General features: G+C 38.7%; 1 protein-coding gene across 12 annotated transcripts; it reads right to left on the minus strand.

The window, feature by feature from the left end:
- Nucleotides 1-255: 255 nt before the first annotated feature.
- LOC125199497 (uncharacterized) lies at nucleotides 256-9,192 on the minus strand. 12 transcript variants are annotated; one of them, XM_048097496.2, is made up of 10 exons: nucleotides 9,097-9,192; nucleotides 8,686-8,867; nucleotides 8,502-8,603; nucleotides 6,919-6,941; nucleotides 6,418-6,489; nucleotides 2,364-2,541; nucleotides 2,162-2,291; nucleotides 1,746-2,051; nucleotides 1,573-1,680; nucleotides 256-803 (listed from the first exon to the last, which is right to left on the minus strand). In XM_048097496.2, the coding sequence occupies exons 6-10, from the start codon at nucleotides 2,537-2,539 to the stop codon at nucleotides 408-410; spliced, it is 1,116 nt and encodes a 371-aa protein (XP_047953453.1). In that variant the 5' UTR covers nucleotides 2,540-2,541; nucleotides 6,418-6,489; nucleotides 6,919-6,941; nucleotides 8,502-8,603; nucleotides 8,686-8,867; nucleotides 9,097-9,192; the 3' UTR covers nucleotides 256-407. The 12 variants fall into 12 exon arrangements, with proteins under 12 accessions (XP_047953453.1, XP_047953455.1, XP_047953451.1 ...); XM_048097498.2 differs by having other exon boundaries at nucleotides 6,907-6,941; XM_048097494.2 differs by having other exon boundaries at nucleotides 6,919-6,975.
- Nucleotides 9,193-14,549: the final 5,357 nt, after the last annotated feature.

The raw sequence follows: 14,549 nt of genomic DNA on the forward strand, positions 1-14,549 counted from the left end.
CGACGGATTCTCCGACCGATTTCTGTCGCCGGTAATGCGAAACCGTCGGTAAATGCCGATTTCTTGTTCACACTAATTTCCGTCGGTAATTATACCAATTCCGTCGGTAACTAGATTCCACTATTTCCGTCGGTAATTAAATCATTTCCGTCGGTAATTAATAAGTATTTTTTACAAATTGATTCTATAATTTACAGTGAGAGTGTGAGACACCTATTTTCATTTATACAGTCAAATCACCTATAATAGCCAAAATAATCCAATAATGAAGATATGATAGATAAAAGGTATATTAGTTAAACATAACCAAAGTACGAATAAAAAAACACAAAATAGGAAGTTTATATCAAATTTGGAATTGTTGGGACTATCATGATCCGATTCATCTTCTCCTCCATCAATATGTATCAGGTCTGTGAAGCATCATCATCAATGAGTCGTGAGAAATTGGATTGTTGAGACATCAAGATCCGGTTCATCTTCTCCTCCATTGCTGAAATTTTGACACTTTGCGCATCTAAATCTTGTCGAAATTCCCCCCTTATTTCCTCCCTAATTTCCTCCCTTATTTCTCCTCTTAATTCAGCCCTTAATTCAGCCCTTAATTCATCACGCAATTCATCTCGCAAGGTTTGTGCTCTTGCGGACTCTGTCGAGGTGTAGAACACAAGGTTAGATGCCAAGTTTCCTATCCCGAACATCCTCTTCTTCTTGTCGAGCTTTCCTCCACAAACATCATTGATGAAGATGTCACTCAAATTTGGATTTTCGCCCTTTGTTGCTGCAATCGCTTGCACCTTCGCCTAGATAATAAAAAATTATACACATAACTTAAAACATTGAACTACACCTCAAAAAACATATTACTTGAATAATTGATAACAAATAACCAATATAACAAATTGTTCATGAAAACTTCTTCATTCCCATGCCCCTGACCTCTCCTACCCCCTAAACCAGACCCCCCACCCCCTGACCTCTCCTATACCCCTGATTTGATAGTTTTTGTGTTGTGATAGCATTTAGAGTCCAAACTTTGTAATCTCATATCCATGTTGTGAAATCAACTTCAGATAATAGTAAATATCCACTGCTGCAGTTTTAATAACAATATCATATCATTAATAACTTTTCCTTTCTTTCATTACCAAATTTAATATATTTCCCAATATACTAAGCAATCTTGCATGTTGCCAGTATAAGGAATCACCAAATAAAAGAAATTCAAAAAATTTATGTGCTAGCCACCTAATTCCAGTATGACATATGGAAATCAGAATACATTCAGCTCAAATTTGCAGCTAAACCCTATCACCATGCTTCATGTAGGTAGCCAGCAGCCCAAAGCAAAAATCCAATACAAAACTAGACTTAATTAGTCTTCTTCCAACCCTAAATATCTCAACAAATCCTTTTATTAATCGAGAGGGAGGTCCAAATTCTATCATAGATCCATGCTGTTTTTTTCTTGTGTTTTCACATCTTGTCATTTATTGTAAAGATAATCCAAAGATATAGCCAGCTTGTCATGTATTATAAAGAACATCTACATTAATATATACTATAACTTACATCGACATCTGCAGCCTTTTTGCAAGTGTATGTCCCATCTTTATAGGTGTGGAGTGATTTGAATCCGGCATATGCAACATCCTTCAATGATACACCTCTCTCGGCTGCCTATTTATTAAAATATAAATATAAGTTAAAATATAAATATATGTAGCGTATAAAAAAACACTTACCATTCGTAGAGATTTCTCTGTGACTGACGTTGACCCTCCTAAATGTGTCCTCATGCCCGTACCAGGTCCATCTGGTTCAGATCGTCTGGCCTTACTTGCAATAATTGACCTTTTGACAGTATTAGGATCTTGCCAGTAAAGTATCAATCCTGCCCACATCTCTTGAGGTACATAAATTGGCCTAGGTTGACCTTTATTGTACCTATCCTTCACTTCACTAATATAATCCGAGTATCTTCTACCAGCTCGCTGTCCCCATGCTTTCTTCACATCATTCTCCCATTCGGGGGGCCAAGAAAAAGATTTCTGTACAAAAAATGAAATACTTACTCGAAATTATTCATAATACATCTCCTTGACTTCCTCAGGTTAGTGCAAATCAAAATAGTTTTCTATGTAACAAAAATAATACTTACTCGAAATTCTTCATAATACAGCTCCTTGACTTCCACAGGTGTCCTTTTCCAGTTAAACCCAGTATTGTTTTGAATCTGATGAAATGAAGATGTAATCACCCTTGACATCTTACTGTGATCGGCTATTTTCCTATAACACCAAAATATTAATCAACTATTGATAAATAATGTGAAAGTAATAATTAGTAAACTAATAACAAACCCAGTATATGGATTCCTCTGAAGTGGAATCCTACTATCAAGCATAGTAGAAGTTGCTTCAACGGTCTCCTCTTCCCTTTCACCAGAAGTTTGTGCTGACTGCGTTTGAGTATGTCTTGTATGAGATGAGTTGCTGGTCTGTCCACTACCTATAGCATGACGAACGCGACGATCCATATCTAAAATAAGTAATTGAATGTTAGCGCAGATCATGGCAAAAATCATTTTTAACAATATCCGTCATCATCAAAATAAATCAATAAACATAGAAAAAATTAACCTTATCATATATCATCATCATCATTTGCAATATTGTCATCATCAGAAATTATTATACTATCATCTGAAGGGTATCCATCATAATCATCGATGTCGACCATTCCACCATTTGGATGAAGTACTGGAATGCTATCACCTATCGTTTGGTTACAATCCAACAATGACATATGCAATTCATCCTCTTGAAACGGTGGTTGTTCAGTTACTGTTGAAGATGTTACCGGATTTGGAACTTCAACTTTAGATCTTGCTTTGACCTTGCATACTTCCCACCAATCCTTTCTTGATTGATTCATGCTAGGATACGAACAATAATACACTTGATTAGCTTGATTCGCTAACACAAATGGTTCAAACTTGGATAACCTGCGAGTGTGGTTTATAGAAACCAATCCGAAGTCCTTATGAATTAATGTCCCAGAAGGTGATGGATCAAACCATTCACATTTAAATAATGTGATGCTCTTAAGTGGGAAACCAGGATACTCCAATACACAAACCTCCAATAATCTTCCATAAAAGTTCATCTCTTCATTGCCATATATCTCACCTTTAATGCACAATCCACTATTCATCGTGGCTTGACTTGACTCACGTGTTATGGTGTGAAACCTATATCCATTAATAACATACCCATGATATGTTTTGACCTTTACTAAAGGCCCTTTTGCTAGATCTTGGATATATTTGTTCATGTCAGAGGGGCCCTGATTCCCTCCAAATCTTTTGAACCATTCAGCAAATTGTGTGTCAACCATGTCTCCTAGATCAGAATCTGATAGTCTTGGATTTGCTGATAGCATTTCATCTTCAAACAACCTTTCAAAAAGAAAAGATATAAAGCATATGTATAGAAATATGGATTGAAAGGAAAACATTTTCGGTATTTTACTACTTACTTCAGATAAATGGTTGAAACTTCGGGACAATTGAGTAGAACATAAGTATGTGCAGCCTTGTATTCTGAACTGTCCAAATATCTTACTGACATTTTTCCAAGTGGACGTCCTGTTTCTTTGAAAATAGAAGGAGCATCTGGATCCTCGTTAATGCCACTACAACTTTCTCCACCACAGTTACGAGGCTCGTTCCTTATCTTGGTACTCACATGATCCTCAAAATAGTATGAACCAAATGTAGACACTTCTTCTAGCAAATAAGCATTGCTTATGGAGCCTTCAACTCGAGCTTTATTTTTTATATTGTTTTTCAACCTCTTAAGATACCTTTCAAATGGATACATCCATCGATATTGAACAGGACCAGCAAGGCGAGCTTCATCGGCTAAGTGAACTGGCAGATGTTCCATTGAGTCAAAAAAACTAGGTGGAAAGATACGCTCAAGATTGCATAAGATTATCGGAATATGATCACTAAGCCTGCACATATCATCCATTCTAACTGCTCGAGTTGTCAAGTTCTTGAAAAACATACTCAAATCTGTAATCGCTTTCCAAACATTTTGTGGAAGAAGCTCACGAAATGCAACAGGAAGTATGCGTTGCATGAATATATGGCAATCGTGACTTTTCATTCCATACAACTTGAGTTTACTCGAGTCCACACATCTACCCAAATTAGATACATATCCATCCGGAAACTTAAGACTTTTCACCCATTCACATAAGACCTTCTTCTCACGATTGTCAAGGGTGTATGAAGCTTTTGGAAACATTCCTGTTGTTTCATCGCGCTTTAATTCAGGTCTTGCACAATATTGATTCAATTCTTCCCTCGACTTAGTTGTATCTTTAGTCTTCCCTTGGACATTAAGCACTGTGTTGAAGATATTATCAAACACATTCTTTTCAATATGCATTACATCCAAATTATGTCGAATCAACAAGTCTTTCCAGTAGGGGAGATCCCAAAATATGCTTCTTTTCTTCCAACCTGAACTAGCACGATTAGACAAAATTCTATTCATCCCATTAGAGTCCTCCATCACTCTAACTAGACCCAATCTTTCTATCTCATTCAAGAGTTCTTCTCCAGATTTTGATTCTGGTGGGTCCACTAAAATCATCTTATTCTTTCGAAACGCCCTTTTGTTCTTTCGATAAGGATGATTCTGGGGCAAGAATTTTCGATGATTGTCAAACCATGATTGTTTGCCACTTTTCTCCAACGTAAATGCATCAGTGTTTCCCATGCAGTGAGGACAAGCCAATCTTCCAGCAGTACTCCATCCAGACAACATAGAATATGCTGGAAAATCACTTATGGTCCACATCAACATTGCTCGCATTTGAAAATTTTGCTTCAATGAAATATCATAGGTGGACACGCCTACTTCCCACAATTGATTCAATTCTTCTACCAATGGTTGAAGGAAAACATCCAACTTCTCTTTAGGATTACGTGGACCAGGAATTAAAACTGTGAGAAACATGAACTGCTCCTTCATACACAACCAAGGAGGAAGATTGTAGGGAGTTAAAATAACCGGCCACGAGGAGTACTGTTGTCCTAATTGTCCGAACGGCTGAAAACCATCAGTTGAAAGACCAAGTCGCACGTTACGACTTTCTGATGCAAAATCTGGAAAAATATTGTTTACGTGCTTCCACGCTAGAGAGTCGGCCGGATGTCGCATCACCTCATCATCTATTGATGTAGCATGCCAACGCATTTCTGCTGCTGTGGCTTTAGATGCATACAATCTTTGCAGTCGAGGAGTCAAAGGAAAGTAATACATCTTTGACACTGCCACTTGTCTGTTCTTGTGGGATTCAGATTGTTCCTTAAAACGTGAAGTCCCACAATATCTACATGTATGTAGTTCACTATCATTCCGCCAAAAGATCATACAGTTATTTGGACAACAATCAATCTTTTCAACTGGTAATCCCATGCCACGCAATAGCTTTTTGGTTTTATAATAGCTATTAGGTAATAAGTCCCCATCGGGCAACCCCTCTTTTATCAACTCAGTAAGCCGATCATAGCATCTCTCCGGCCAGTGATACTCTGCCTTAAGACTCATTAGTCGAACCACAAATGACAATTGTGAATGTCTCCTACAACCAGACCACAACTCATTATCAGCTGCATCTAACATATCATAAAGCTGTTGGGCATTAGGATTTGGTGGCTCTTCTGCCTCCTCATTGTTAAATTGAGGACCACCAACGTCTAATACCATTGTGTGGTAAGTGCTAGGTGCTCCAATTTCAAAATCCATTCCGATGTTTCCAGCTGATTCTGATTCTGATTCTGATTCGACTGTGTTTTCGACTGTGTTTTCGACTATGTTTTCAGATGGTTCTATTGATCTTTCACCGTGAAACCTCCATATGTGGTAATTCTTTACGAAACCAAACCTGGAAATATGATACTCTACTTCATCTGTGTCTCTAAAGCACTTGTTATCACATTTTTTACAGGCACATCTGATTTTGTCTCCATCCATATATGCAGGTTTACCACTTGCAAACTTGATGAAATTGTCAAGTCCCTCCAAAAATTCTGGATTAAATTCACCATGTGGAAGTATACGTCTATACATCCACTGGCGATTTCCACTCATTTTTATAATTCCTAATTGAAAATTCAGCTTATTTATTCATCAAAATATAAAAGCATCTTCACATATCATACAATAACACAACAATATCACATAGTATACCACTCGCTTCACCTTAACAACAAGTCGATGGAGCTAGGAAAGCTCCACCCCAAGCCTAGCCACCAATTTCTAACACTAAGGCATGCTCCTAAACAAATGAGTGTAGGCATGACCGTGAATAAGAGAAAATAAACGGAAAGCGGCTTACCCTTGGAGCTAAATTCTTCTCTTCAACTCCAAGCTATAAATCTCCTAGCTCCGCTCGTTGAATAAGAGACAACTGCAAAAAAATGGTGATTAATCAGTACACATGCCCTATTTATACTTAGTTTGTGAAATAACATTGATTTGTTGCACGTATACTGACTTAATTCCATCTAGGATGAATGAAATTCACAAACATGGTGCTGTTATAAAAAAATCGATCAGAAAAGAAAGCAGAATGAATTAGCTGTTATCCTCACATTAACGAAATGACTAATGAAAGCTACATAACTCATCGTTGTCATAATTATGTCTGCAAATTACCACCGGGTTTTATTATTGTATGTATGTAGTTCTTGCATTTTCTCCTCTCTTTATATGACCTAAAGACCTGTGGTTTTTCATTTCAGTACTCTTAACAGATAAAACTGATAAAAATAAAAGATTTAGGTGCCATAGCTGTAAAGGATTTTGTCCACAAGCTTGTGAGAACCTTTTAGAATACCTCATCACCATGAAAGAGATCACCTGTGAAAAATTAGTTAGACCAAAGCATTAACATCTGCATGAATCAACAAGAGGGAAAAAAGAATCAGTACATATCAATGCGTATGACATAAACTGAAACTATATTGGAATTGCTTCAAGAGTACTTGAATATCATAAACTGATAAAATTGTTTTGCAAAGATTTAACTAAATCTGAAACTGTTCATGCAAAATATTTAATAAAATTTGTATTGTAGTCCATCTTCGTTCCAAAAGAAAGGAAAATGAAAAGAACCCTGTGAAAGGCATTAGAATAAAACTGTTAGTTTTAATATAATATATTTGCGTATGTGCAGTTTCAGGTGGAATGCTCCAGCATGGCAAGTACAGCTGAGGAGATCGTAAAGCTAAATGGATATTTAAATGGTAATGGTCATTTTGGTGTTTGTAAAATCATGGATATTTGTTGGTTTCAAGTACATAGATGCAGATTAAAGATGATTGAGAAAGAAGAGAACAAACAGAATGAACAATTTCAGAAGCAAAAATAGAAGAGGTAACAACAAAACTGAAAAATAGAAACATTATATTGATAAATTAACTTGGATTCACATAAGTTGTCATTAACCATAAGCAAGCATTGGATCAAGAAAAAATAACGGGATAGTCCCAAAGATTCACATTTCCTTGTTTAAAAAATGATGTTACAAGATGAATGACTAACTAATCCAATGATGCAACACAGGACAAGGAACACTTTATAGATCAATTTCTCAGCATTTTACAGCATGAAGATCTGATGTGTTTTAATTAACATTTCTGTATAGAAAAGAAAATAAAATCACAACTAGAATTACTGGTACAAGGCAGTGATCACAGCTGATACACTTAACATATTCCTGCCTAAATCCAATAAGAAGGTAATACTGACTCATGTGATGGCAAAATATTTGGTCCTATAACTATAACACAATGGCCAACATCAAGACCAGCCATGGACAAAGAAACTTTAGTCTAAGTAGTACATTCCAAAACTCTATCACATGTAACAGTCTCACTGCAGATATCCCATCCTAGGCAACCTTAATGGCCATTGAATCGTGATTCGTGCATAGCTCTTGGATTCATAAAAGTGCAAGTAGAAGAAAGCATCTATGTCCATTGCCATATATTAGGAAATCTCAGACTATGCAAAACAATTTTACATTCTGTTCCAATATACCATCGGACTAAAATAAGCAAATGGAGATATAAATCATATAAGTCTAAACAAATGAAGGTAGAAGAAGCACTTGATCCTAGCAGCAATGGTATCTAAACAGCAACAATGGTATCGAAACAGACTCGAGTTCCCTCAAAGAGACTCGAGTTTCCTCAAAACAGATCAGCTAAACGTAAAGCAAATTTCTAATAGAGCAAATTTTCTGCTAACACATTACATATCACCTCACAATTAGAAGACCAGTGATGGCATATATACCCACTCACAATTAATTCTGCTAACACATTACAAAAACTTCCTACATATATTGATAATATTAAGTAGAAAAAACCCTTATTATAACATAACATGTAAAAGGAGAAGAATGAAGAGTAATACCTCTGTGAAAATGTGAAGTAAAAGAGTGGTGGAAGAGAGCGCTCAAATGAACCCTAGCAAATCCAATTTAAGAAAAACTCAACCAATTCCCCCAAATCCAACCTACACTTGCAATATTTGAATTCGCTGTCACCTTAATTCTTCAAAAAATGGTGTAATGGATAGGTGAAAAGGGGATTCTCACCTTAATTCTTCAAAAATTGGAGGTTAGAGCTGTGGACAAGGGTGGAGTCGAGAAAACAGAATGCCGCCGATTTGAGGGGAGGAGACGGCGGTGGCTGTAGGTCAGCGACGGCGATGGCTGTAGCTCGTCGACGGCGCAGGCTGTAGCTCGGCGACGGCGTAGGCTGCAGCTCGGCGACGGCACTGGTGTAGCTCGGCGCAGAAGAATGAATGACTTCAGCAAACGGTTGTGTTTTGGAAATTTAATTTAATTCTTAAGATTATTTAATTCTCTTATTGTGTATTGGAATATTTAAATTAATTCTTAAGATTACCGACAGATCAATTCGGTCGGTGATAGCTTTACATTAACAAATAGAGAAAAACAATTCCGTGTACAATAAAATGCCACTAAAAAAAGTGAGAAAATTACCGACGGAACTGTTCCCTCGGTATTCCGGCGGTAATCACAGACGGATTTGTGTATGTCGGTAATTCCGTCGGTAAATAGCGCATTTTTTGTAGTGCACCTTTTGTTTCTTACTTCTCCAAGTGACAAGGTTTCCTCCTACAAAGGTGAAGTAGCCTGCGGTTGATTTTCTATCATTTGGGTTTCCAGCCCAATCTGCATCAGTGAACCCATGTATTTCTAAGTGACCGTGTTTTTCAAACAATACTCCATGATCTGTTGTTCCCTTCAAGTATCGAACAATTCTCAGAACTGCCTCCCAATGATCTTCCTGCGGTGAATGCATGAACTGGCTGACAACTCCTACAGCGTACGCTATATCTGGGCGGGTATGTGAAAGATAGATGAGTTTCCCGACCAGCCTCTGATATCTCCCCCTGTCAGTAAGTTTTGCTCCTTCACATATTTGTAACCCATGATTCTGTACCATCGGAGTATCTGCGGGCTTGCAGTCTATCATCCCAACTTCTGCGAGTAAATCAAGCACATACTTCTTTTGATTTATGAAAATTCCCCGGTTTGATCTTAGAACCTCAATGCCTAGGAAATACTTAACGAGGCCTAGGTCCTTCATTTCGAATTCTGTGAACAAGTTCTTCCTTAGTTCCCCTATCTCCTCTTCATCGTCTCCTGTGATAATCATGTCATCAACATAAATGATGAGACACGTAATCTTTCCACCTTTCTTTTTGAGAAACAATGTATGATCAGAATCACTCTGCTTGTATCCATACTTCTTCATCACTTCTGTAAATCGTCCGAACCAAGCTTTCGGAGACTGTTTTAGTCCATACAACGTTCTTTTCAGCTCGCATACTTCACCAGGCTTGAACTCTTCAGTGAACCCGGGCGGAGGAACCATGAACACAGGTTTTGGTAGTTCGCCGTGCAGGAATGCGTTTGTGACATCGAACTGGTGAAGATGCCAGTCTTTGTTTGCTGCAATTGAGAATAGCACTCGAACGGTATTGATCTTTGCCACGGGAGAGAAAGTCTCTGCATAATCTACTCCATAGGTTTGAGTGTAACCTTTTGCCACAAGTCGAGCCTTATATCGCTCAATTGAACCATCTGGTCTCCTTTTGATGGTAAACACCCATCTACATCCCACGGCCCTGACTCCGTCTGGCAGTTTTCCCTTTACCCAAGTATTGTTCCTCATCAAGGCTTTCATTTCGGTAAACATAGCCTCTCTCCAATGGTTATGCTCCATTGCTTCTTCAGCAGTATGTGGAATTTCCTCTTCTTCATATAGAGCTGCCTCAAATGCTCGCGCCATTTTTGTCAGATTTCCTTGGACAAAATTCGCCACTCCATATCTGTTTTTTTTTTCCAATTTTCTCTGGAGAGTACCTTTTCGGAGGGACACCTCGATTCCTTCGGTAAGGAAGGGCGTATCTCCCTGTATCACCATCTACAACATTCTCCTCAATCTCTGCATTGTTAGTATCAACTGTGGTATTTTCTTCAGAGATTGGTTCTAAACGTACCTCGGATATTGGTTGAGAGGGATCAGATGGGCGCGGTTGAGATGACTCCGGGGAGGCCTGCTCGGTGACAGTGACAACTGTCTCTGGTGGATCCTCAATCGAAAGGCTTGGAGGTGGCACAAACCAACTTAGACAGTCCCCATGATTATTTGTAGGATCAGGTATTTTCTCCCCCTGACTGCTAAGGTGGTGAGGGTAAAAGAACTCTGTTTCAAGGAAATTGCAGTTTATAGTGGTGATAACTTTCTTGGTACTTGGATCAAAGCACCGATAACCCTTCTGGTTAACCCCATATCCCACAAAGACGCATTTGGTTGCACAGGGGGAAAGCTTGGTTCTCTCGTGTTTGGGAATATGGACGTAGACAGTGCACCCAAAAACTTTAGGTGGCATACTAAGGGATTCTGGTATTTGGGCTTGGTGGGATAGGATGTCAAGAGGAGTTTTCTTGTTCAGAATTTTGGTAGGTAGTCTGTTTATTAGGTACACCGAGGTTGCAATAGCTTCAGGCCAAAGGAAGTTTGGGACTTTGGACTCAATCATAAGGGCACGGGTGATTTCTAGAATGGTTCGGTTTTTCCTCTCAGCAACCCCATTTTGTTCGGGTGTATAGGCACAGGATGTTTGGTGAACAAGACCATTTTTCCTAAAGAACTCAGACATGGTGTTATTAACAAATTCCCTCCCATTATCTGAACGAAGAATTTTTATGGTTGTGTGGAATTGTGTTTGGATCATTTGAAAAAATAGGATAAATTTATCAACGACTTCTGATTTATGTCTTAGAAAATAGATCCAAGTCATTCTAGTGCAGTCATCAATGAAAGTCACAAAATATCGAAAACCACTACCCCCATTAACAGGTGCAGGGCCCCACACATCCGCATGCACTAAGTCAAACATAAATTTCATACGAGTATCTGAAGGTTTAAATGACTGTCGGTGGCTCTTGGCCAAAACACATGTCTCACAGGAAAAATCTCTAGGCAATGAAAAGTCGGGAAACAAAAGTTTGAAATAACCATGAGAAGGATGTCCTAGTCTTCTGTGCCACAGCCAAGCCTCCTCTTTCGTGGACCCGTGAGCCAGCATCGCATTGCCATGTTGAGCTACCCCATCCACGTAATAGAGTCCTTGGTTCTCAGTGCCACGCCCAACGATCCTCCTCGTCCGAATATCCTGTAAAATACAAAATTTTGGATACATTAGGAGTGTACAATTCAGCTCTCTTGTCACATGGCTTACTGACATTAGTCTCTGGGACAAGCTAGGAACAAATAAACAATTTGACAGTCGGAGGTTAGGGGAAATTTCTATGGTTCCAGTCCCGGCTACCGTAATTAATTCCCCATTTGCAGTTCTAATGTAGGTTTTAGTCACTTCCCCAAAATCACTAAAATCAGATTTTTCTGGATTCTGTGGCACCACAATAAAAAATCCAACCCTTCCTATCAATATTATCGGTATTTTGCACAGAAAAAGCAGCGGAAATATTCATCAGGGGTGCAAAACGGTTTTGAATTAAAATCTGGGGTTTTAATTCGAATCTTTGAATATTCTGTGGGGTAATTTCACAATTATGCATATCTGGGGGCTTCATTTTGTAAGGTTGGGGTATCAAATTTAAGTCATGTATTTCTGGAGGACTATTCTGCAATATGTCAAAAAACATAGGGTTTGATCTAGGATCAAACCCTTTACCTCCAGAATGAAGGCCGCCGCTACTCCAATTCTGAGGTTCGGCTGCTCCAGCCCTCTCTACGAAATTTCCGACTCGAACCCCTCCGATACCGCCGCCACCGCTCCCACCGGTGCTATCTGGGCGTGACACGCTGTTTGGCTGGTTCGTCCCTCCGTCTCGATGTTGAATTTGGGCATTGTTCTGTTTCTGCCCTATTTCGCCAATCCCGACGGCGGCGAGCCTTGATTGTGCTCTCGCTTTCTGCCGTTCATCCCACCAATCCGGGTATCCAACCCGGAGAAAGCAAGTCTCCCTCGTATGTTTGTTCTTGCCGCAATGAGAGCACAACAATTTTCCTTTGTCGATCTTGCCTCCGGTTTGGGACTGTTTCCGGTAGGCGGCGGTCGCGGTGGTCCATTCCTGTTGGTTAATCGGTCTCTCTGTGCCCCGAATCCATAGCCAATTTCTCCCGATGATGCATCGGCGCTTCCTACGCCGGAGTCTTCGGTGGTTTTAGAGGATGCCGGTGGCATGATTTTTAATCGAGCTGCCTCCCTCTGGACCCTCCCGTAAGCCTCTTCGACTGAGGGATAGGGCTCCTCTTTGAGGATATCCCTTCGGATTGTGTCATACTCTGGATTCAGCCCCGTGAGGAACTTGATCAGCCTTGAAGTATTTGAGAATTCCCTGAATTGCTTGACTCCCTTGTCACAACAGTCGATGGGTTGTTTTCGGCATCGATCCACACTAATCCACAGCCCGTGGATTCGCCGATAGTAAGTTTCAAGATCCAAGCTTCCTTGCCTGAGTGCGATAGCTTTATCCTCCAGATCGTATATGAGGTATGGGTCCCTCTTGCCTTCGAAGGTCACAGCGAGATTATCCCATATGGCTTTCGAGGTTTGGTGATGGGCGAAGTCGGCGATAATTTCGTTTTCGATGTTGTCGACGATCCATGAAAACACCACAAGATCATTTTCTTCCCAATCGGCATGGCCCTTGCTCTCTGGTTCTGGTGGCTCGTCTTTGATGTGTGTGTAGCCTCCTCTGCTTCCTATTGCAACTTTCATCAGGCGCACCCACAATGGGTAGTTTTTGCCATTCAATTTGAATGCCACTATGACATTCTTGCTAGTCCTCAACCGTGAGGATCCGGTTTTGGATTTTGTTTCTTCTGTCTCTGAATCTGACATATCTTTTTCTGCAGGGATTGTTTTCTGGTAAGGATTGGTTTTCTGATTTGGTTTTGGCTTCTTGGTCGAGATATGGTATGAACACGGCTATGATGAATTTTTTCTGAGCCGGATCTTTCTCTGCTCTGACGCCATGTTGAAAAGATTGGGAGAAGGTTTCATATATTTTCTTATTTTTAATCACACAATATGTTACATTGTTATATAGGCATAGAATATGCATATATGGTAAACCTAGATTATGGGGATCCTATTCTATCTTTGGTAACAGATCAATTTACAATTAATCCCATTATTCTCGGTATCTTCCAACAATATTAATACAATAGCATATAAATAAATTGGATGGTTCGAATTTAAAATATAAAATAATTCTTGATTGTAAAATTTACTTATAATTTAATTGAAATAGATCTATGTTCCATTGTAATTCTTGATTGTAAAATTTACTTATAATTTAATTGTCAAATATCGTTCTTATTTATTTTTTAAAAATTTGTATACTAATACTAGTAATTAATTGGTTTTAAGTTTATATTTAAGAAATAATTAATATTTTCGATTATAGTATATTGCATGTATTATAAATGAAGAACTATTAAGAATAAAACAAAAACACATATTAATATATACTCTTGTTAAAAGGATTAGCTAGTTGGCAAGTTTAAAATACGAATATCTAAGAGTAAAATGCACACCATTTATGGGCCTGGGCTACCTTAGGAAGCACCTCAACTTTATGGGCCTGTCAACGATATTAAGCCCAATCTTTAATATGGTCTTTCCCCAATTCACACACAATTTATATTCCTACGTTTCTTTTCATTAATCTTGTGCTACAATAACAATATCAACAATAATAATTGGGAACCAAATCTCCGAATCTGATTTTGGCGTACCAATTCAATAATGTCTAACAACAACTATTCAATTATTTAGATTTATCTTAGTCCATAAGCAGAGTGCCTTCACCGCCCATTCTTCTTCTTATTCTTCTTAATAATTAGGGGAAATCCTCCATTGAAAAAGTGTAAGTATGAAAAGAACATTTAA

The sequence above is a fragment of the Salvia hispanica genome, chromosome 6 (assembly GCF_029641045.1).
Source record: "Salvia hispanica isolate PSC_SH4W2 chromosome 6, Shi_PSC_v1, whole genome shotgun sequence".
Taxonomy (NCBI): domain Eukaryota; kingdom Viridiplantae; phylum Streptophyta; class Magnoliopsida; order Lamiales; family Lamiaceae; genus Salvia; species Salvia hispanica.

Excerpts from the sequence above, each read along its gene's own strand:
- LOC125199497 (XM_048097488.2), bottom strand. The coding sequence starts at position 6,170 with ATGAGTGGAAATCGCCAGTGGATGTATAGACGTATACTTCCACATGGT. Across the intron at positions 3,461-3,540 it reads GTTTCAACCATTTATCTGAA|GTTGTTTGAAGATGAAATGC; the intron begins GTAAGTAGTAAA and ends TCTTTTTGAAAG.